The following is a 21856-nucleotide window of genomic DNA, read 5'->3' as shown; positions in this document are numbered from 1 at the left end:
TCAGTGTCAATGTGGCACAAGTGAGTCTTGTGGATTTCAGTGAGGCCCATAAACTCAAAGGTGTTTTTTGTTTTTGTTTTTAATAACCCTTACCTTCCATCTTGGAGTCAGTACTGGGTATTGGTTCCAAGGCAGAAGAGCGGCAAGGGCTAGGCAATGGGGGTCAAGTGACTGGCCCAGGATCACCCAGCTAGAAAGTGTCTGCGGTCAGAGTTGAACCCAGGACCTCCTGTCTCTAGGCCTGGCTCTCGATCCACGGAGCCACCCAGCTGTGACCAGCTCTAGTGTTTTTAGAACAATCCCAGTATCCCCAGGACCAGGTAAGGGTACAAAAATGTAGAGTAGAGAGTCAAGCCAGGTACAAATGACCACTAGTCTTTAGTCATATACAAGCTTAGCATTTTTAATATATTTGAGCTTATTTTTTCTTTTGGTAAGTAAGGGCCAAGGGAACTCTTACAGTTAGTTCTTCTCTTCAATAAAACACCCTTTAAACATTCGGATTTGGCTAAGGCAGGACTGAAATGCTCAGACGTGGCAGGGAACAGTCAGATACTCTGTTTCTGATTGAGGGCACACACACAAATCATGGAAACTATGAATTTTATCCGAAGCCCAAATTGGCGTTCTCTTGCCCACAATAACCTCGGAGACTATTGCATTCCCAGACAACTGAGTGATGCTGACTGACAGAGTTCTCTACCTCCTATTCGAGGTGGACAGTTTGGTTTTTTTTCCTGTTTTGCTGAATAAACGGCGTTACTTCCTCTTGGAGCTGCACAAGTCTGCAGTTCACTACAGGATATCTGGGTAGAGAGGGTAAGATTTTTCTTGACTTTCTCTTGATGCCTTTAAAAACTAGAGCTTCCCAAACCGGCATGGTTGGAGACTAGTATATATACATATATATTAGTTCCTGCTGTTTCCTTCTGGCTTCGTTTTTTCTTGCCTACTGGGGCATGTTTTCTCATGGAAGACTGGAGGCTCCCGGGAGGTAATATCTATGCATGTAGAACATTCTCTCTGTAAGCGTAAGTGGTTAAACTGCTCAACTAATATTGGCTGCATGCTTCGCCTAAGGAAATGGGACTGTCTGGAGAGAAAGTGCCGTTCTTCATCTAGCTACCATGTAGTTGACGTCTAATTGACATAGACCAGGAGGCCAGCAGGGTTAAAGTAAATACCGATCTCCTTGAGAAGCCCCTGCATGGAGCAGCCGTTCAGCTTGAGAGAATGGTGGATTACTCTCAGAGAGGCGGGAGAAGAAGCTGCCCACCGAAACCTAAAGCTGCCCTGTAGGAAGCAGCCCTCCAATCTCGAAAGCCTTCTTCGTTTCTAAACTGGGCCATTTCAGAAAGTTCACCATCGGCATTTTTCCTTCCAGCGGGGGCATTCAGAGTGGCTGCATTCTGGGGTGGGGCGGCAGGGCTTCAAATAGCCAACAGATTCTCACCGAGCTTCAGAGCCCCAGCTGTCAGATGGCTGTGGGGCTGATTCTCAGCTTACCCTGAGAATTTTCTTCTCCTATATTTATAAGTTGTGAGTATGGGAAACATTTTCAGATGAGAATCCAGGGCTTGCCTGCCTCTGATGAGAGATTCCTTTCATTTTCCATTCAAATCTGGCTCTGTCTGTTCTTAATAGTACTAATTTCATGCTTGGAGTGTGACTGTAAACTCCCAAGTGGTGCAGGGCATGCAGAATTATGTATGGTCCTATTTGTGGGGTCACAAGCTTTATCGTGAGATCACTGAAACCTTCTCATATTTTGGACTTTTCATGAGAGGCAGCTGGTGGGGTGGGGTGGGGTGGAGTAGGGTAGGCTAGGTGGGATGCAATATGGCTGGGAAGTTAGCTTCAAAGGGCCTGGGTTCAAATCTTGGTTTTTGACATTCACAAACCTTTGATCCTGAGATTTTCTGAGCCTCAGTTTCCTCAATCTGTTGAAAGAAGGAATTGCACCAGATGATCCTTTAGATCCCTTCTAGTCCGAAATCTATGACTTCTAGGTACTTTTAGGCTCTTAGAGCTGCAGTGGGAAGGGACCTCAGACATGATCAAGTTTTGCCTTCTCGTTTTATGAATTGAGGAAATTGAGGCCCAAAGGTAAAGTGCTTGCCCCAAGCCATGTGATTGGTTAGAGACGAGCCAGGGTTTGAATCTGTCCTCTAACTCCTCCAGGGGTAGCATTCTTCTTTCCCTTGCTTTCCCATTCTGTCAAATGAGGGGGTTGGACTAGATGACTGGCAGAGATTCCTTCCATTGGAGTCTATGTGCACGGAATTAACCCAAGATGAGACTTTTTAAATGCTGAATTCTCTTTTAGTCAATACTAGTACAATAAACTGGGGCATTTGGCATTTGAGGGTCAAATGATGAATCAAGGAAGGAATCGAGCTGCCTTCCAGAAACCCAATACGAGTGGAACAGCTGTGTGCAATGTGAGCATGAGTCACACTCCAGCTCTCTCTACATAGCAGCCTTTGCCAAGTGGGCCCCCGAAATCTGAGATCTGGAAATCTGCTCCACCTAATCTCTATGACCACAAGTCCAGGTGGGGCTCTTCCTCCATCTGAGGGTGATTCAGAGCCATTCAATCAAGCTGGGGAGCAGCTGGAGGGTCTAGTCCTCTGGGCACCATCCGGAGGGATTGCTGAGGTCAGCAAAGTGCTCTTCCCTGATCTTACCCAGCCCCCCCCCCAAGGAATCTCCCCCAGTGAGGAAAAAAGGGCCCAGCTCAGCAGACTCAATGGCTCCAGAGGAGTTTTCTGTCCTAGGCTGCACCCATGGGTGGGCTGGCTTCTGAGCTTTGCTATCCTTGGACTTGGGGAAGAGCATTCCTAAGGAACTTGCCCAAATCCTTCCTACCATACATACCCCTGCTTTCTGCCCTGCTAAGTGGGCCACAAATTTGGGCTGGAATATCCCTTTGAGTATCCCATTAGGTCCAAGTCCTTCATTTTCCAGAGGAGGAAACTGAGGCTCATAGAAAAGACAGGATTTTCTCAAGATCACATAGTGACAGAGTCAAGATTCCCACTCAGGTCCTCTAGCCTCCAAATCTCCCGCTCTTTCTATTACAAAATACTTCCCTCAGGACCAAAAAGAAGGCATTATATGGGCAGAAACCCCAAGATGCTTGATCCAACCTCTTTCATTTTACCATTCATAGAAATGGAAAACTGGGGACAAGTGAGGGGAGATGATTTGCCTAAGGTCTCGCTCAGCTTCTAAATGGCAGAATTCTTCCTTGAACCCAAGTTGCTGACCTCTAGATTCAGAATTTTGTCTTTAGATCATATTGCTTAGGCAAAGCTGTTTGCTAAGAATGGAAAAATATGTTTACCTGTGGTATCTGGGTAACCATGTCAACATGCTTCCCACTAAGGCCAGCCTGTTTATAGACAGCTGTTTATAGGATATAATCTCAGGGGTAACAAGATGCCTACCCCAGTGCTTGAAATTCCAACGCTAAAGAATAATCCCTTTAGGGCAGAGGGTCTGGCAACTTAAAACAAATGCTGATCATTCATTTTCCATCCAATAGTGTATAATTGGAATTCTGTTACCTAAAAATTCAAATCAATGTACACTACTTAAAATATTATATTTTAGCTTTTACAATAGGCTCCTTTTATAAATCTTATGTATTTAAAAATCTTCCCATGGGCTTCTTCAGACCCCACAACACTAACAAGGTTAAGAACCAGTACTTTGAGGCAGATGTGATTTTTCTTTCTTCTTCTTTCTTCTTCCTTCTTCCTTCTTCCTTCCTTCTTCTTCTTCTTCTTCTTCTTCTTCTTCTTCTTCTTCTTCTTCTTCTTCTTCTTCTTCTTCTTCTTCTTCTTCTTCTTCTTCTTCTTCTTTCTTCTTTCTTCTTTCTTCTTTCTTCTTCTTCTTCTTCTCCTCCTCATTTTAGATAATTGTTGATCACATCAGCATTCTCCCAGTGATAAACTGGTTAACAGGAAGGTCTATTCTTCATGTTATAGAGGAGGGAACCATCTCAAAAAGAGGAAGAGACTTGTCTAAGGTCAAGCATCTGGTGAGTGATAGAAATGGGACTCAAAATCACAGTGGAGTTCAGGAGACAGAGCATTGGACTTGGAGTTAGGATCATCCACATTTGATTCCTGGTTCAGACACTAGCAGTATGATCCTGGGCATGTCACTTAATGCTCTGATGACTGAACAAGCCAAATCCACCATGCTTTCCACTATACCACACTGGCTACCCAATACCAAGCATGGTGATTCAACAGAGGTCAAGGAAACAGCCCCCCATAAGTCAAGCAAAGGAGCCATGGCTGCCCTTGTTCTTTGTCTGGGAGGATGGCAGCAGTGGCTAACCTGGATGAAGCCACCTAGCCAGCCTTTCAAACCTCATTTCCAGAGTGTCTCACCCCAGTACTCATCTTCTAACAGGAGGTTCAGTCCAGTGATCACAGAAATAGAGCAGATGTTCCTGTGAGGCCCCTTAGGGTTTCTGTGATTATGCTTTAACGAGAGCCACCGATCTTTAGTTAAAATGGAAGCAAAGTAGAAAGCCATTTTCCAAGTGTGGCCCAGCTGGCCTAATGGAAAACAGCACTTGATGGGCAAATCTTTGGAGGAGCTCTCTGTGGAGTCTACCTAGGATTTTATAGGTGGGCAACCAAAAAAATCCTTCTTGGCCTCTTTTTCCAGTGACTGTCTCTTTCCCCTAGGTTGGCTCAGCAAAGTCAGCCATATGAGTAAGCCTAGTAGGTGGCTGCCTAGCTAGTGCAATTTGAGGAGCTCCCAGTCCTTGGAATGTTACTATCTTAGATCCATAGAAGAATCATCGAATTAATGGCTGGGAAGAATTTTCAGAGACCATGTCATCTAGGAATTCTTAAAGCAGGGTTCGAGGACTGTTATGTCAGTACCATTTTGGGTATTTAACTCTATGCAGTTAAAGACGTGATTCCTAGAAGTGGTCTAAAGGTTCCACCAGACTAACTGCCACTGGGACCCGTGACCCCAAAATGGGGAAGAACCCTTTGTCTAGTGCCCATATGCCTCAGTCGACTGACTTTATCAGATGCTTTGACTCATCACTAGTTGGTTCTAGCAACCAGGACAGAGCCTGGTGGTGTAGGGAGGGCACGTTTGACAGATTTCTACTATATCCTTGGTTTGTCCCAGGACCAACCCTTCCTTTTCCCTCTTCTCAGCAACTAGAACAGTGATCCTCCCCTAACTGGGGTAACCTCTAGCAACAGTCTAAATCAGAATATTATTAAGGGCCCATTGACTGGGACGGAGATACTGGGAGTCAGGAAATATGGGTTTGAATCTCAGCTCTCAACACTGGCTGCGTAACCATTGTTGAGTCATTTCTCCACTGTAAAATGAGGGGCTTGAGCAATCTACTGAAGGCTTGGTTTCTTTGAAGCTCCTAATAAAAGAAAACCCTAAAAGGAGTAACTACAGTATCCCATTACACACAGGATTTGAAATAGAAAGAGATCACAAACTGCTAACCTCTGAGAGCCTCAGTTTCCTCTTCTGTTGGACTAGATAATCTCTAAGATTCTGCCTAGATCTAGATCCTGTGGCCCAACTCCCTTCAACATTTTACATAGGAGGAAACTGAGATCCAGAGAGTGGAAGGAACTTGCTTGAGATTACAAAGACAGTAAGTGACAGTTGAAATTTGAACCCAGGTCCTCTGACTCTATACAGGGCTCTTGTCACTGGGCCCTAAGTACCTTCCCTCCATTGTTCTACTACAGAAGAAATGGCATTCCAGGCACTCAGGAGTAGGCCTTCCTGACCAATAAAGGGGCCTCTTTTTAGTTTTTCTGCCTCCTTTCCGGGGTCCCTGCTTCCTATCTGAATATAGTGTGATCAGACTGTGCAGGCTATGCTATAAGGAGGCCCAAAAGGATAGCTAGTTAGCAAGCCTTAGGAACTACCAAAAAGGGTCAATGGGAGTTCATCCATGTGGATCCCCAATGGAATAGAGTTGACCTCTCCAATGGCCTGCAAGACCCAGGTCAGTGGGCTCCGAGTGAGAAGGAAGTAATTACATTCCATGTGCTAGCCTTATGGTGGGGAGCCCTGGATTTTATCTTTTCCTGCAGCTGTGAAGCAGGCAGGCCCAGCCTTGGAAAAGGGGTTCTTAGGGGACTAAAGGGCCATCGGCTTCCAAACTTCAGTGCTTAGAGCTGATGCCTTGTAAGAGGGTCAGCTCCTGCCCCATCTGGACCATAGCTAACTCTTTCATGCAAGCTATTGGGCATGTAAGGGTAGGGAAGGCCAGGTTATAGCTGGACATAGATGACCCAGCTCTAGAGACCCAAATAATTGGCAAGGGTCATTCCCCACACACACACTTGAATAGATAGGTAGGTGATTTGAGGAGCACAGAGAATTGCCCTCAGCTCTTTGATAGTTCCTCTGCCCACCAGGCAATGCTGCCAAATGTCCATCATTAGTGACTCTTTAGAGCTAAAGCATTGCCTCTTCCGTGTTCCAACTTGTAAAACACAGGGTCAAATGGTGGTTTGAATGCTGCTCTTGGAGTCACGAAGATCTGGGTTTGAATCCCACTTAAGTCACTTATTACTCACATGAACTCGGTCAAGTCTTATAACTTCCCAGATCCTCAGTTGGACTCGGTGACCCCATAAGGTCCTTTCTAAACCAAGATTTAGGATCATCTGATCCTCTGTGAGGGGGTGGGGGTATTTGACTAAAGAAGGAACTTAGAGATCAGCCAGTGAGTCTGGAGCAAGGAGAAATGAATTACACCCTACAGGCCTTCCATGCTGTGTAAAGGTCGCCAATGTTTGTTGGCTCAAGTCGTCCAAATTATTTTATAGTTTAGGAAGCCGAGGGCCAGATAGAGTGGCTGCCCCAAGGGTTAATAGGCAATCTTTGTTCATATTTCAAGAATACCGGAAAGGTTACAAACTGCCCTGCCAACAAGGACCCTTGCTAGTCCATGTATGTGTTATTATTGTACCCATTTTGTATCTGGAGAAATTGAGGATCCATGAGGGGAGGTGATCTAATAAGTTGCAGTCCTGGAATCTGACTCCCCAACCTTATGTCCCATGTAATTGAGCACTCTTTTGAATGCTGAATTGAAAACCGCTTGCTTCAATTCTAAAATTAAAAAAAAATGATTAAGCCCCTATTAGGTACCAGGAAGGCTATGTGCAAAGAGAATATAGATACAAAAATGAAACAGTTCCTGGCCTCAAGGAGCTTACTTTCTGTTGGCACTCTGGAATTGCACATCACAGAGGTGCCAGCTAAGAAGTTTGTCTTTCCCATGCCATGCTTCTGCCCCCTGCTCCACCTGTTTGCCAGTGTAGTCAGAAGTCCATCTCCTTCTTGCCCTTGTGCCCACCCTTCTCTCCCTGATCATGGTCCAGAGTGGGCATGGCCTTCTTTGCACCAGACGTGCAATGCACTATAGTAGAAAGGGCACTAGACCTTCTTGATCATGCTGCAATGTGAGAGGCTCTGCCATTGCTCCCGCTGGGCCATAGTTCACTCTCTCATATCACCCACTGGATATGCTAGGGTAGGAGAAGCAAAGATATGGCTGAGTATATCTGGGGCTTTGAGCAAACTTCAGGTAGTCTCCCTATGCTTCTGCTTCCTGAACTGCAAGGTGAGAGGTATCATGGGAATAGAATGAAAATCAGGCTAAGCTTAGAGTTGGGAGATCTGAGTTTGAGCCGTAGTTGCCATACCTCCTAGCCTTGTGACCATGGACAAGTCAATTAACTTCTCCGAGTCTTTGTTTCCTCCTCTGTAGAATAGAGGTAAGAACACTTGGGATGGGAAAACCCTTTAGAAATCCTAAAGCACCCAAGAAATGGAAGCCAGTGATGTTCTGGAGCTGCCTGCCCTCCTTCTCTGTGGCCTGTCATGCCTCACAGGCTAAGGTGGAACTCATGTGACATCATGAATGAGAAAGTGAAATGGCAAGAGAAGTAGTTATTATTCTGGCATTAGAGGGGCCAAGAGAGGCAGCCCACAGCCCATCCCTCTCATGAAACCATAAAGCATGGAACTAGTCTTTGATGGCCCAGCACAAGCAACAGCCGGGAGACTTGTTGGCTTCCTGTGCCCAATGGGCCTTCGGTTATCTGCATTGAGCAGCTGCCCAGAGTCCTGCATAGTGGTTATTATAGGATCCTTTACTGCCTTGGAGAAAGGCTACAAACTAGAGGATGTGGGCTCCAGTCTAGACACTCTGCCATCTATCTTGAAGCTATTTGCAGACCCACTATTTGAGGAAAGGCTGAAGGTTACTGATGAGATGAATGGGGCTTTCAATACGGGAAGAGTAGCAGGCCCTAGTAACCTTGGAGAACACAGACTTGAAACTGGGGGAAGAACAAGCCGGGACCTTTGGGAAGTGCTTGCTTGTGCATCTTGGAGTCAGTTACTTTTTGTTCCTAGAACAAGTAGCCTGAACCCCACCCTTAAATCCAACTGGAGAAGCTGCTTAGGTTGTACAGCAGGGACAGAGACTGACGAAGGGTACAGTGACTACAGATAGGGTTCCTGAGGTATGGCCTGGTTTTGTAGTTCAGTCATATACAACTCTTCATGACCCCAGTGAGGGATTTCTTGGTAGAGATACTAGAGTGGTTTTCCATTTCCTTCTCCATTTTCATTTTGCAGTTGAAGAAACTGAGAAAAATAGAGTTAAATGGCTTGGCTAGGATCTTAAAGCTAGTAAATACCTAAGGCTAGATTTGAATTCATGTCCTCCTGCCTCCAGACCTAGCAATTTATCCACTACACCATCTAGCTGTCCTTTATAACTCATAGCCTTTTAATTTGTTAGTTTGCTAGCAGGGTGCTAAGTTTGGGTTTTTTTTTCCTGTGTTGGTAAAAGACTGCAGGATGCTATCTTTGCTCTCTAAGGTTTGGCATCCTGGGACAAAAGCTTGGTTACCCTATCCTAGTTGCGGCTTATTTGAGCTGATGTTTTTGGGAACTGGTTTTCACAGATGAATGGTGGGTAAGTGGAACTGGATGTCTAAGATCTGGGAGTTGTTAAGAAGTTGTAGTAGCTATTCGACAGCTTCCACTAGGACCCATACTCTCTTTGGTGGGATCCTGAGGTGTATATGCAAATAAACCCAGGAGCCTCCCCCTCTCTCACTATGCTGGAAAATTAAATTCTGTGTCCTCAAACCTCAAACCTCAAACCTGGGGTCATCAAATCAAAGGATTTAGAGCTGGAGGAGACCTTTCCAGATCATCTGGCCCAATCTTTCCATGTTACAAAGAAGGAAACTGAGGCCCGGAGAGGAGAATGGCTTGCCTAAGATCCAAGAGGGGTCCAAGCCTTTTAGATGGGAAACAAATCCTCTTCCAGCCCTCATAACTCAGGGGCTACGAGGACTGCTTTAGCATCCTAGACCCTGGGAGGTGCCAGGAAGCTTTCTATAAGCTATCGACTTCTTTCTCCATCGGTAAGGGCAGGGGTCAGACCCAATACAGGAAGCACCAGTGCCCCTCTGTGCTTCCAGTACCCAAGAGTCCCTCTACAATGCCCAAACTCTCCAATTTGCTGCAGGTTTGTCAAAGGTTAAGAAGAATAAGCCAGTCACTTCCAGACAGAGACTATATTGTTTCTGTCTGTGTGTGCTCAGTGCCCGGCATACATGGGCACTTAAATTGAAAGAGAAGCAGCCCCTGCCAGCACTTCCTTTTCCTCTTTCCACAGACCCAAATATGACCTGGTGGAGGTAAGCTGTACATTGTTGGGTCCTGTGTGCATAGGCACGCACACATGTACTACTAATGTTCTAGGTCATGAAGTTTTGGGGAATTGTTCTTGGCAACTAGAATTTAGCCATATGCCACATGGGTCTTGTGTGCTTGGGAGGACAGACGTGCCCCCTGAATCTTGGAAGGGACCATGGAGTCTAGCCCATACCTGATCAGAACTCCCCTTGGTGTCTTCTGGCCTTTGCTTGAAGCCCTCCACCCAGGGGGAGCTTGCTGCTTCCTGAGGCAGCCCATTCTCCTTTGGGACAGTTCATATTGTTAGGAAGTTGGTGGCGGGGGTGTGTGTGTGTGGGGGGGGGGGTTCTTCCCTTTACATCAAGCCTATATTTGCCTCTTTGCAATTTCCACTCATTGTTCCCTGTTCTGCCCTCTGGGGCCAAGCCAGCCAACACTGATTCTTCTTCCACATGTGACAGCCTTGCAGATCCTGATCTCTCCCACTGTTCTAAGTCTTCTCTCCTCCAGGCTAACCATCCCCAGTCCTTTCAAACAATCATGGGATGGCTCTATGCCTGATCCCCTCATTACCTGTCTAGCTGGTATCAGTGGCCTTCCCATGCCATGGTGCTCAGACCTGGATGTGTGCTCCACAGAGACTTTGAGCAGGCCAGAACAGAGTGGACCAACTCTCCCACCCCCACCATTCCTAGTCACGGGACCTCTCTTAGTGCATCTCTAGGGGATAGTAACTTTGTCTGCTGTTCCAGTGTCTTCTTCATCCGGAGTTTGTGATCCACTAAAACCCCCAGATTGTTCTTGGGTAAACTTCTAGCCAGACCTCCGCCATCTTGTACTTGGGAAGTCCATTACTTAACACTGGAGCCTAAGGCTTTTACATTTCTACCCACAAAGCATCACCTTCTCGTATTGGGCCTTTACATCTTTTCAGTGCTGCACCAATCCAGTTGGGAAGGATTAGTCTATACCACCAAATGTTCTAGATAATTACCAAATGGCCCCTTTGAACTGTGTCAATCTAGGACCTCAGCTTCCTGGATCCTAGAGAAGCCTGTCAAAGAGACCAGAGGGAAAGTTGAGGTTTTCTATCAACAGTTCCAGCTTTGTTACTTGCTGACTGTATGACTTTGAGTAAGGCACCTTCCCTCTCTAGGCCTCAGTTTTCTCATCTGTAAAATGAAAGGGGATTGGACTAGAGGTCTTTCCAGATTCCTTTCACCTCCAAATCCTGACCTATGGTTCTGAGTCTACTTTTGATGTACAGTACTTAGGGTATGTCTAGCCCTGTGCTAGGTGCTGTGGGATATACAGGAGAAGAATATGCTTCAGTCCTGCCCTTAGGAGGCTCCCCGTTGGGGGAGTTGAGAGCAGTGCCTGTGAAAGGCTGGTACAGGAAAAGAGAACACCAAATGACAGACTCCAAACAAATTCCACGTGCTGCCAGGGTGTAGAGGAGAAGGGACAATGAAGGATGGAATAGTCAATAAGGAGGAAGTTTTATGTCCAAATCTGGGACTAAGTTTCAGATTTTTTTAACCCCTCACCTTCCATCTTGGAGTCAATACTGTATATTGGTTCCAAGGCAGAAGAGTGGTAAGGGCTAGGCAATGGGGATCAAATGACTTGCCCAGGGTCACACAGCTGGGAAGTGTCTGAGGCTAGATTTGAACCCAGGACCTCCCATCTCTAGTCCTGGCTCTCAATCCACTGAGCTACCCAGCTGCCCCCCAAGTTTCGTATTTTGAAACCACCCCACCCTCAATTTTCAGGGCCAAGTTTTTCCTCAACCTTTAGTATCACCAAATTACATTGATAAGCTTGCTTTACCTCCCTGAGCCTCAGTTTCCTCAGCTATAAAATGAGTGAATTAGACTTGTTAATCCCATTGGTTTATCATCAGCTTGTGCAGAGAGAGGACCCAAGTGGATCAGCATGCCCTGTAGGGAGCTGAGGAGGGGAAGAGTCACGATAAAGCTTGTCTCAATTGTGGTGGCAGCCCCAAGCATATGCAGCCCATTCTATGCTCATTTATGATAAGCATGTAAGTGCTGAGACTTATTCCCTGTATAGAAAGCAGTGTCTTGAATAAGATGCTTCCCCAATCTATCTACAAAGCAAAGGGGTTGGAGAGATGAGTTCTAGGTCCCTGGCAGCTCTGATGGCTGAGGATAATGCTTGCCTCAGTCTTACTTGCTCGCAGGCCAGCAGGTGGGATCCAGGATCCCTGCTCTGAAACATTTCACCCACAGTGGCCAAAAATTGGGCTACGGGACATGTTTGGGAAGCCAACATGATTCCTACATGATTTTTTAAAAATAGCCTCGTGGACAGGTTGAAAGACACTCGTTTCACCTAATCTAATTCTCTCGTCTGCATGAGAAAGCCCCTGGGTAGTAAGTGAAGAGGCAGGATTCAAACCCAGGGCCTGGGATTCCACTTCCCCATGACACCTATAATGTATATGTTTGGATGTGTGCCTAGCAGAGGAGAGATAAAAGCTTTGGGCTATTGCCTTCATCTCTCTACCCCTCCCAATACTTCACATGGTACTTTGAGCATGGCATGTGTCCAGTGGATTTGTGTTTAATAATACATGTTTTCAGGGTTTTTGAAGGAAACAAAGGAGAGGCACGAGGTCCAATTGGACCTAATGGATAGAGAACTGGCCTTGGAGTAGGAAGCCCTGGGGTTAAGCCCTGCCTCTGATATATCCTGGCTACAGCCTTGGACCAGACACCAGACCTCTTGGTGTCCCCCGCCAAATTGTCAACTCCATGGGAAGTGCTGAGCTGCCATGGCAGAGGGAGTTCCTTCTGCAGATGAAATCATAAGTCTAGGCCTCCCCACCCAACCACATACCCCTTTAGTCCCTGCTAAAAAAAGAAAACTGAATTAGGATTTGATTTGAAAAGAAACTCCCCAGAATGTCCTGAGAAAGCTTCCGTTCTTGTGGCTCCAAGGGCGTTGGCACTTCTCTAAATGACTTCTCCTTTATTAGAGAAGATCATTCATAGGAGGTTTCTCTTGATGACGCAAAATTAACCAAGGAATCATGGATCACTTATGACATCTGGTGGACAGCCCACATAGCACAGCTTCATGGCATCCCCCTTCAATTCCGTCCCCATGTACTGCATTGCTTTCTCTGGATTTATTTAATCATAATTCTTTGCAATAAGTAGTCCATTTTAAAGATCGAGAAACTGAGGCCCATAGAGGGGAGGGGACTTGCCTAAAACACACATGCAAAGTTATCTATCCTTATTGCCTTCAGTCCTGGAGACAGGCTGTTTGGAAGATCAGAATGATTTTCAGAGCTGGGAAGGAATTGGAGGTCCATCTAGTCTATGCTCCTCATTTTGTAATTGTGAGAAATGAGGCTCAAAGTGTAGAAGGGACTTGCCTCAAGGTCACACGAGTAGTGAGCAGGCGAGCCAGTATTTCAGCTAATATCCAAACCTGATGTTCTTCTGCTTTTCAAATTCAAGGATCCAGTGATTTTAAGTGATCCCTGGTCCCAGGGATTTCCAGTCAAGATTCCACTAGACACACCCATTCACATCTGGCATCAGAGATTTCCTCACTGGGGACACTCCCTCTAAAGCAAGAGATCACACCCATGGGCTTCTAAAATTGACGGGGCAAACTAATTAATTGCCCTGGGACCAACCTTCCCTGAATCTAACTAGAGTGATCGTTGAATGATAGTCATTCGGTCCATCCCCATCCTGGATGGGAAGCCTTCTCAGCAATGGAGGACCTTCTGAAGCATGTGCTGACCCAGGGGCAGAGCCTTGGAGAACTCAGTGCCATCTCCACCTCATGCCAAGGCAGCAAAGGATCTGAGAATGGAGGACGTTAGTGAGAGAAGAGGCAGGTACGCACGCGCGAGTGTGCATGCACACATACATACACACTCACACTGAGAAGTTCAATACCAATAGAGAGCAGGCAATAAGTAAAGGCAGAATGATGGATGCAGACAATAAGCACTACTTTCTGGCTTCCAGCCAAAGGTGAGATCAGTAGAACCACATTCATCCAGGAAGGAGGCAAGAACAGATGGTTCTTGAAGAATGGGTAGGAATTGTCTAGGCAGAGACAAGATGAGGAAGGCTTGGGGATAGCAGGCAGATCCCCAGTACAGGAGAAGAGGAGGGATTGACTTCCCAGCTCTGCCCCTGGCGGCTAGGGCCACAGAGGTCACCTCTTGGACTTGTGGTTTCCTCCTTTGTTGAATGGAGACAAAAAGTTGGCTTTCCCTATTGTGTAGGGTCATTTGTGGGGAACAATTGAGGTTGCACATATGAAAACATGTAGAAAATATAAAGGTTCTTTTTTTAAACCCTCACCTTTTGTCTTAGAATCAATCCTGTGTATTGGCTCCAAGGCAGAAGACTGGTAAGGGCTAGGCAGTGAGAGTCAAGTGACTTGCCCAGGGTCACACAGCTGGGAAGTGTCTGAGGCCACATTTGAACCTGGGACCTCCTTTCTCTAGGCCTGTTTCCCAATCCACTGAGCCACCCTAAAGGTTCTTCTTAAGGTATTATAATTGGCATCTCCTCTGTCCTTCTTGAATGTCATTCTCTTACCAGGTAACAAGCCTTTATTTTTCTCCCTCATATTCCTCTCCCCCACGAAAAACCTAATCAAATCCTTATGACAGTATATAAGTCAAGCAAAAAAAAAATTCCCTCATTGGCCATATTAAAAAATATATGTCTCTCCTAGAGATGGGAATTCCTGGATTCAAATGTGGTCTCAGACACTTCCTAGCTGTATGACCCTGGGCAAGTCACTTAACCCCCATTGCCTAGCTCTTACTGATCTTCTGAGAACTGACACTAAAAAGGTAAGTGGACGGGAAGTCCTGGTTTCAAATCTGGCCTCAGACACTTCCCAGTGGTGTGACCCTGGGCAAGTCACTTAACCCTCATTGCCTGGCCCTTACTGCTCTTCTGCCTTGGAACCAGACTAATGCTTAGTATTGAGTATTGATTCTAAGATGGAAGGTAAGAGTTTACACACACACACACACACATTCCTCTTTCTGGCAGATAGCATTTTTCTTCAGTATCAGATGCAGTCAGTTGGGTAGTATGATAGATTTGGAGTCAGGAAGACTTGATTTCAAATTCTGCCTCAAAGATTTGCTGGTTGTGTGTCCTTGGACAAGTCATTGAGCCTCTCTCCATGCCTCAGTTTCCTTATTTGTAACATGGGAATAATAAGATCATCTACTTCACAGGGTTGTTTTGAAGATTAAATGTGATATCCTTTGTGAAGTGCTTTGCCAACTTAAAAGCAATATATAAATGCTAGCTATGATGAAGAGCGGTTCTTTACTGTTTTTAATTGGCATCTTTCAAAGTTGTTTTCCTTTAACTTATTATTGTATAAAAAAGTTATCGTGATTTTGCTCATTTTGCTCGGGATTAGTTCATACAAATCTTTAAAGATCTCTTCAGAGCCCTCCATTTGACCATTTCTTATAACATGATAATATCCCTGTAATTGGCATCTATAGAGCACTTTGGGGTTTCCTGCCCATTGCTCTTCAGGAAAACCCTAAAAGGTATTTATTTTTTTATTTTTATTTACTAGAGATATTTATTATTTTTTTATAAAAATAATATAAATATATTTATTTATTATTTATATTTGTTAAATAAATATATAAATATAAAAAAATAAATATAAAAATAAAAATAAATTTATTATTTACTAGAGATACTACTATTACCTTTTCCAGAGGAGAAAACTGAGGCTTAGAAAGATGAAATGACTTGTCTAAGACCACACAGCTAGTCAGTGTCTGAGGCAGGATTTGAACTCAAGGCCTTCTTAACTGTACTTTTGGCACTCCCTCCATTCTGCCTGGTCTTCCCGATAGGAAACAAATGTAATCACAGGCCTCCCTACCTGCCAGCCCTCTTTCAAATCCCTATGATAGAACCCTCTCTGTTCCAAGTAGAGAATGACTGTTTTCAAGGCTCCGCAGCAGATAACAAAAGTCAATGGCCTCTTGGACACTTCTGGTTTGGTTTGACAGGGCTGCGGCCTTGGGCAGGGTTTCAGAGCCAACACAGCTGCTCAGGAACACCCCGGGGCCCCCACACACTAAAGGCTCCAAGATCCCTGATCAATGCTCAATTCAGCCACACAGTAAATTCCCTTTAAAAAAGTCGAGCAGGCTGGGTTTTGTCTGAATTGACTGGCTGTTTGCCTGAATGGCCCTATTAATTCAGGCTGAGCAGTCTAAGGACCCCCTGGCGACACAGTCTGCCTTCCAGGACCAACCTGGGCTTCACCACCAGCCCTGGTGCTCCCTGGGCCAGTGCCTTCCACGGCGCTGATTTTCCCTTGCTTTGGCCATTAAATGGTGACAAGAGAATCTGCCCAGTGCCTCAGAGGGTGGCTCGTATGTGAAATGTATGACCTGGGAATCGAGCTCTCTAACATCCTGGATGGCCTCAGGGAGTAACTGTGAACCCCAAATTCATCCTCCTAATGCCAACCTGGGGGTGAGCTCCTCTGGACCACAGATGAGCAGCCTGTCACTGGGTCCACGCCTAATGGATTCTGTCTACTAGGTATGCCCTGCCATGTGCTTCAGTGGCAAAGGCTTGGAAACACTAGACCACCATGCTGCCATGATGCATTGGAAGAGAGGGAGTAACACAATCCTAAATTTTTTTTCCAAATCTGTTGTTTGGCATCATTAGGTAAAGTGACCAGTAGCTCATCTGAAATATCCACTTTTCAATTGACTGTTTAACTGTTGTGTAGGCTGGTACGATTTTAAGCTGTCTCAAAAGACATATTGTTCCCTCCAGAAGTCAGTCAGAGCAGAGCTAATGCAGACTGTATATTTACTCTAGACCTTGGGGCCAGTTCCTTTTTAAGCAGTCTAGCTTTCTTTTCAGTTCTTCCCATTTTAATTCCATTTGCAGACAATATACAGTAATCAGAAGTTTTAATATCCTTTCATTTCTACAAATTAAAGAGGTAGTTAGATGGTGTAGTGCAGCGTTGGCGAAGACGTGGCACAGAGTACAGAACCGGCACTCAGGGCGCTGCTCTGTTCTCCCTCTTCCCAGGGCCTGAGGACATTTTTCTGCATGCCCCACTCCTCTGTTCAGCCACCCTCAATTCTCTCCAGTAATGGGGGGGGCCGCTCACAGACAGCTTGAATTTACCCTCAGGGCACTCGAACTCTGAAAAGATTCACCAATGAGGGTAGTGGATAGAGTATTAGACTTGGAAACAGGAAGACTTGAACTCACATCCTGCCTCAGATACAAGCTGTATGACCCTTGGCAATCACTTAACCTCTGTCAGTCTGGGATAATAATCTACAGAAATGGTAGCCATTGCAGTGATCTATCAAGCTTCCTTTTCCTGATATGACAAATATGGCGCAGTGGCAGAGTGGGATTTACAGCTTGGCTTTCAAACTTGAACCAAGGAAGAGTACTAACATTGTCTCTAGCTCCAAACACTCATAATCAGATAATTAAGAGCACTAGGAACAAAGAGAATACTATCCAAAGAATCGTTTTGAACCTAGAAAGAAGATTTAGGGGATCAGTGTCTTTTCCATAGTAGGTACTCACTAAATGCCTATGGTAGACCAGAATTTCTTACTAAATGGTCTCCCTAAGTCGTAGGGTGACACATTAATATAAGTGGCGCTTGAGCTACCAGTCAACCATCACTTTAATTGGTTCTTTAGACCTTGACTGACTTGGCAAGAGCTAAGCCATCCATTGTCAGGAAAAGGAGGAACAAGAAAGGTTCTCCCTCCATCTCCTATTGGCTGCCAGGCATCATTCCGAACATCATAAAGCCAATAGAATTTAGAATTTCTGAGCAGGGGATAAAGAACACCACTGCCACGGAAACACACACATATAGTCAAGGGAACTCCTGGGTCCCCAGCTTCCCAAGACCTCTTGTGTAAGTAACTTGTGAAGGGGGGGTTTCTTTCTGGAGTTTTCTGGGTGGGAAAGTGTCTCCAAATACCTTAGTATGGTCCCAGCTTTATGCCAGACTCAATTGAACCATAGTTGTCTTAAAATGTGGGAAAGGGGCAGGATATGGCATAAAGGTAGAGGGCAGAATGAGGATTTGTTGCTGGACTGGAAAGAGATATAGATTTTGTTTCATGTGTTCAGAGTAGAAAGGAACCCCAGAGGTCACCCAGTCTAACCCCTCCATTTTCCAGTTGAGGAAACAGAAACCCATAGAGGTTCAATCACCCAGTGTTATAGAGTAGGGTCAGCCAAAACTTGAACTTAGAGCCTTGGACCCCAGATTTGGCTCCCTTTCTGCTATACCATACTAACTCCAGAAAGAGAGAAGTCAGGATAGAGCAGATGATTCTAAAAATCTCTGAAACAGAAAAACCTCATCCTCAAATCTTTTTTATTGAAATTTTTTTATTTAATTAATTAATTTAGAATACTTTTCCATGGTCACATGATTCATGTTCTTTCCTTCCCTTCCTCCCCACACCCCCTAGCCGACACGCCATTCCACTGGGTTTTACGTGTATCATTGATCAAGACCTATTTCCCTATTCTTGATAATTGCACCCAGCTCACCCTCAAATTGTTCTGACTTCTGGGTAGAGTCCTTAACATCCTCCAAACAAATCCCTAGTATAATAAGTCGAATGGTGTCTATTGAATCAAAACAGCCTTCTCTGCTTTTGTATCCTCTTGGAGCTTGTGACCCTATTTGTATGATGGAAATAATTATACTTATACTTTCTTCTATTGCATGCGTTTGTTGTGAGAAAAGTGTGTTGGGAACCTCAATGTGCTTGAGAAGGCAGGTATTTACAGCATATGTATCCTTGCCTGTGTGTATATGTTGGACTGATGTTGCCTTCCCCTTGTTTTCTGCAGCCTTTCTTTTTTCTCATGCGTTCTTTAAAAAAGGAACGTAAATATTCAAGATGGAAGGGAATGGTACAGAAGTAAAATGTAATGATCTTCACCTGGCATTTCAGTATCCCCTTTATGCGATCACGTATATTGTGATCTTCATCCCTGGCCTTCTGGCCAATGGTGCTGGCCTCTGGGTCTTGTGCCGCTTCATCAGCAAGAAGAACAAGGCCATCATCTTCATGATCAACCTGGCCATTGCTGACTTTGCCCATGTTCTGTCACTGCCATTGCGGATCTATTACTACATTAACCACCAGTGGCCTTTCCCAAGGTCCCTATGCCTTTTCTGTTTTTATCTGAAGTACCTGAACATGTATGCGAGTATCTGTTTCCTGACATGCATTAGTCTTCAGAGGTGCTATTTCCTCCTCAAGCCTTTCAAGGCTCGCCACTGGAAGCGCAGGTACGATGTGGCCATCAGTGCTATCATCTGGGTCACTGTTGGGGCTGCCTGCTTGCCTCTGCCTGCCATGAGAAGTGCCAGCCTGGCCAACAACTCCAGTGAGATCTGCTTTGCTGATCTTGCAGTCCAGCACATCAGCATGACTACTTCCATCGCCATGATCACTGTAGCTGAACTGGGAGGCTTTGTGATCCCTATTGGTGTCATTACCTTTTGCACTTGGAAGATGATGAAATCTTTACAGGACTACCAAATGCCCCACAGCAACAACAACGAGAAAGACAAAGCCTTTCGGATGGTCCTGATATGCGCCATGGTCTTCTTCATTTGTTTCACCCCATACCATATCAACTTCCCAATATTCATGATGCTGAAGCAGGGTCTCTTTTCCAGCTGCTCCTTTATGAAGATCATTCTGTGTTTCCACATCATTTCTTTGTGTATTGCTAGTATAAACTGTTGCCTCGACCCCCTGGTGTATTATTTTATGACAGCTGAGTTTCGGGATCATTTGTCTCGACGCAGCTTTGTGAACATCCTGTCTCGTTTCACACCCAGGCACAAGAACTTTGGCTTTAATCGCAGACAAGATGAGCTTCAAACCATCACGTTTGAGCTCCTGGGTGACTTCAAGTCATTTTAACCCTATTCTGAGTGAGCAGAATATGTCCATTTTTGGACGTTGAAGAAGACTGATTCAGAGACAATGTCACTCTTGGTTTCTTATAAAATACCAATAAAGGAAAATAAAAATGTTCATTGAAATGCTTATTGATGTAGGGAGAAAGTTGCTTTAATCCATGTTGCATATGGTTGCCAGATAGCTTATGGAGGTAGCAAGCCCTACTCAAAACATTTGATGGTTCCCCATTATCTAATGAACAAATCAAAACTGCTTTGCCTAACGTTAAGGGGCCTTCATGATCTAGCCCCAAATCTACTTTTTTCGGCTATGTCTCCCACCAGTCTCTTTCACACACTTGCTGCTTCAGACAAACTGTACACCCTCTGCTCCCTCTCACCCACCTCGGTGTCTTTCCCCATGCCATTCTCTCAACGTGAAATTCCTCCTTTTCAAAAACCTGCCCCATATTTTAAGAGCTAGCTCAAATGCTGTCATCTTCATGAAGTCGGTCCTGCATGATCTTTCTAATCAGAGTTCTTCTCACTTTTTTCTGAACCCCAATAACCCTTAATATTTTGCTCTTCTATTTGTTCCTATCTACCTTGTGTTATAGCTAGTCGCATGGACAGTAGGGCCTCACAGGGAATATATTCCAAGGCCTATGGCAGATGGCTAAAACTGTGGATATAAGAAAATACCTCCTGACCCCACATATATACATATATATGTTCCCTTTCTGCTCTGCTCTTGCCCCTCAACTCTGTGCTCCATCGCCTCCCCCCCAAAGAAAACCCTTAAAAAGTAAAAGTAGAAGCAGATGAGAACATGCTAGGGTAGACCGCTGCCACAGGCAGACTTCTGGTGCTTCATCACTTGGGGTTGACCCTGGATAACTGAAACCACAGAAAGCGAAACCGCAGATAAGGGGGCCTGACTGTAATTCTTCTGTCAGAGCTTTCCTCTGGACACAGGTAGTCCAGGTACACTTTGGAGAACTTACTCCTCTGGTTCATTGTTCCACTGAGAGACATTGAGACCTTTAGCATTTGGCAACCCCCTGCCCCATTTTGGGGACTGTCATCATTTCCCCTTACAAGCATATGGATTCACAAGACCTACAGCCCAAGCAAGTTTATTTACAGGTTAAGGGAAACAAAACTAACTTATCAGAACTCAGAGAAAATAATAATAGCAAAATGTGAGCAACTCTCCCCACCCCCTCCTCAAATCAGGCTCAGAGTCCTTGATATTCTAAATCACTAAATACAGGAAAACATAAATTTGATACCATTGACTTCCAGCATGCCTTAATAGGGCTCTGATGGGAGTCTGAGGAGTTGTTCCTCCATGTCTGTGTGCCCTTTCATGGCCCCTCTAGCTAGCTATATAATGCTGCTTTTCCTGCCACTCTCAGTGGATGTCACTGGTTGCCGGTCCCCAAATGGGTCCCTTTGGCTTACATTTCCTACAATTCTCTTCAGCTCCCACAAAACTGTGGCCATTCCGTTTCCCAGAAACTCTCCCCCAGAATCTCTAGCAACCCACATCATAGTACCTTTTTGGAAAACTTCTCTTGTAGCCTGGTTCTGTGGTCCATGACCTGACCATTAAGAGGTCTTAAGAATCCGTCTCCCCTTATATTTTACAAATCAGTCTCTCTCCAGTTCCAGGTTGGCCTACAGTGACATCATCGTTCAGTGTCCTCTTTCCCCCTGCACCCAGGCCATCTACCTTCCTCCTGTGCCAATGGCTTCCGTGGTTTTTAAAGATCACAGAGCACCCTGATCTCTCTCTAGCAGCATGTCCTTGGGGGCCACGGAGCAGGATTATTCACAATCCCTTCTGCTGCTTCTTCAGGTTGCTGTGGCAACGGGTAGGATGCATACTTCCTGTGTAGCTAGTGGGCAGAGAAAAAGATATGACTCATGTTTATCTCTTATCTATCTTTCCTACAAAATTATATATTCTTTAAAGGTGGGGACCATGTCTTCCTCATTTGTGTCCCTCCGCCTCCACCAAGTAGCAAGTACTGTACCCTCCACTCAGTAGAGAATCAAGAAAAATCTGTTGAGTAAATGAACAAACAGACTAAGCAGTATTATCATGAGCAAAAGAAAGAATTGCAGG

At 45.1% G+C, this 21856-nt stretch overlaps 1 protein-coding gene across 2 annotated transcripts; it reads left to right on the top strand.

The window, feature by feature from the left end:
* The first annotated feature begins 560 nt into the window (after positions 1–560).
* Positions 561–19857, top strand: LOC100020369 (putative P2Y purinoceptor 10). 2 transcript variants are annotated; one of them, XM_007507481.3, is made up of 2 exons: positions 561–819; positions 18660–19857. In XM_007507481.3, exon 2 carries the CDS (start codon positions 18710–18712, stop codon positions 19745–19747), a length of 1038 nt encoding a protein of 345 aa, XP_007507543.2. In that variant the 5' UTR covers positions 561–819; positions 18660–18709; the 3' UTR covers positions 19748–19857. The 2 variants fall into 2 exon arrangements, with proteins under 2 accessions (XP_007507543.2, XP_001372899.2); XM_001372862.4 differs by lacking the exon at positions 561–819 and adding an exon at positions 17633–17706.
* The last annotated feature ends 1999 nt before the right edge of the window (positions 19858–21856 follow it).

This window comes from Monodelphis domestica, chromosome X, assembly GCF_027887165.1.
Source record: "Monodelphis domestica isolate mMonDom1 chromosome X, mMonDom1.pri, whole genome shotgun sequence".
Classification (NCBI taxonomy): Eukaryota; Metazoa; Chordata; class Mammalia; order Didelphimorphia; family Didelphidae; genus Monodelphis; species Monodelphis domestica.
The sequence above is the reverse complement of the archived record's forward strand: the minus strand, read 5'-3'. Positions and strand labels throughout refer to the sequence as shown.